At 44.8% G+C, this 2221-nt stretch overlaps 1 protein-coding gene across 1 annotated transcript; it reads right to left on the minus strand.

Annotated features, from left to right (window-relative positions):
- Positions 1–539: 539 nt before the first annotated feature.
- On the minus strand, positions 540–1611 carry LOC6569110 (proteasome subunit beta type-5). The gene is made up of 2 exons (XM_001995218.3): positions 1447–1611; positions 540–1399 (listed from the first exon to the last, which is right to left on the minus strand). The coding sequence occupies exons 1-2, from the start codon at positions 1594–1596 to the stop codon at positions 602–604; spliced, it is 948 nt and encodes a 315-aa protein (XP_001995254.1). The 5' UTR covers positions 1597–1611; the 3' UTR covers positions 540–601.
- Between the last annotated feature and the right edge of the window lie 610 nt (positions 1612–2221).

The following is a 2221-nucleotide window of genomic DNA, read 5'->3' on the forward strand; positions in this document are numbered from 1 at the left end:
GAATTCCAAAATAAAAATAAGAAGTAGAAAAAAGCCAGTTGGCTTCGCGCTGCTTGCCAAAATGGCAGTGGCGACAGTTTGCACGGCGTTTGGGGAACATGTGTGAGACAGCCGCTGCATTTAGGAAGGGGGAAATGGGGGACCCTGTAGAGGGGAGATGTTTGCATTTTGTGGGCCAAAGTTTCACAGTAAATTGCTTTTAATCTAATGAACACCGCTAAAGAATGAGTAGGCGAGTGTGTTCTTCGTAGGTGGCACAACAAACGACCACCGACGCCAAACTCATTTTTCCTCTGCGGTTTTCATTAGGAAATTACTTAAGCCAAAGTCGCCCATTGGTATCCTACTACTTGAGAGTGAGAAAATGTGCCGCTTAAAGTCCAGATAAAAAGTGCACCAAGGGGTTATCTCAATTTTGTAGGAGCAGCAGCTTCGTGAAGTGGATTAAGCTACACTCGTATTTTGAGGCAGTAAGTAATGATATGGTGTACCCAAATAGAGAGTAAATAGATTGGGAAAAGTTAAAGCAAACTGCAGAGTCTTTTTCAATCTTGTTTATTGATTTAAATGAAAATACCACATTAAATTTTGTCATAATCCTTTAGACCTTTTGTGCCTTCTCCCTGTTGGCAGCTGCCACCTGAGCCTGCACACTATCCACCCTCAGCTTCTGGGAAATCCAATCCCTGCTCGTGCAAGGCATTTGAGGGATCATCTCATCACTCTGCGAGTCCATGCAAAATATGTCATGCAGATCGTTGCAGTCCGTATTGCAAATGTTTCGCCATCCCTTGTTGTTGATATGATACAGTCGCACAATGCCGCCCGAATAGGCATCCTTTCTGGTGGCATGGTATATGGCACGACGTGCCAAATCATAAGCCTCCTCATCCGTTAGATCCCAGCGATAGCCCGTGTCCAGTACGCCCAAGGCGTACGTCGAACCACTGCCCACTGAGAAGACGCTGCCATGCGAACGCATACCCTCCGAGTCCACATAGATTAACTTGCAGCCCTCATCATCACAGCCGGCCAGCATCATGCCCATGACGAGGCCCATGCCCTTGTACTCGGCACAAATGTTGCACATCATGCGCGCAGCGGCATCCACCATGATGCGTCGCTTGTAGCGCAATTCATGGAGTCGGCACTCTCTGGCCAGCACCCGATCCCAATAGACACAATCGGCAGCACCGCCAGCCAACGTGCCCAACATATAATTATTCAGCTCGACAATTTTTCGCATCGTCTGCGAGCCAATATACTGGCCGGAAGTGGCACGCGAATCGGCACAGAGCACGACTCCGCCCTGATACTTGAAGCCCAACGTTGTCGTCCCATGCTCAAGCTCCATCCGCAGCTTGCAGTGCCTCAGTATCTTGACCAGATTCACAGCTGGCTGCAGACAAGGTTATATAAATATATTTTTAATTACACACTTATTACATTTTCAAAGGGTGGTGCCATCAGCGCGTAAGGATTTGTCATGTTGCTAGTGGCTCTTTGTATCTGCAGCACTTGCCACTCCTTTTGCAGTGCATCAAAGCGTTGCATGAACGGCAGCTTATTCATGCCGCATATCGCTTCCAAGGCCATTGCTAAAGGATTTCAAATACTAACTAATTTTTTGACCAATTTATAAGGCCAGTTGAGTCCAATAAAACTTAAATTGAAGTATAAATCAAGTCTATCCGGTAAACGATTTCTAAGTCTTAAGCATTTTGAGCTTTCATTAATTGAGATTTCAAGTTTCAAGTCTCTCTTGCAGATAAGAAAGTTATCTTTTTTTTATTTAGTTATTAAATCAGTTGACAAAACAACTACTTATTATCATTACTATTTTTTTAACCATGTCTGCTGGCCATGATATAGTCGACTTTGTTGCATTTGCAGACTTTCCGCTAGCAGAGAACTCAGCTAATTTGCAGTCCAAGCCCAAATCTGGCACTTCACTTGGCGTCATCTTCAGACTCACTCTTATTAAAACAGGTTCAGCTGCAACTAAGCTCCAATTAATTGCCAAGTCAGCGAGGGAAGAGCTGTAATGCCTGGCCCTCTAATAAACTGCCAGCGGAAATTTTTTAACAAGTTGCCCGTTTGCCAGAGAGTTTCACGGCTAGACAGAGCTGTAATTAACGCAACTCCAGAGAAGGTGAATACACTCTGAGAAAAATATGCTCCCAAATGTCGGAAAACGACAGTCAGAATATGCCTTAATCAT

This window comes from Drosophila grimshawi, unplaced genomic scaffold, assembly GCF_018153295.1.
Source record: "Drosophila grimshawi isolate 15287-2541.00 unplaced genomic scaffold, ASM1815329v1 contig_1367, whole genome shotgun sequence".
Classification (NCBI taxonomy): Eukaryota; Metazoa; Arthropoda; class Insecta; order Diptera; family Drosophilidae; genus Drosophila; species Drosophila grimshawi.

Bases quoted from the DNA above. Each gene is read 5' to 3' on its own strand.
- LOC6569110 (XM_001995218.3), bottom strand. From the start codon at position 1,596: ATGGCCTTGGAAGCGATATGCGGCATGAATAAGCTGCCGTTCATGCAA. The intron at 1,400-1,446 runs GTAATAAGTGTG...CCTTGTCTGCAG, and splicing joins TGGCACCACCCTTTGAAAAT to CCAGCTGTGAATCTGGTCAA.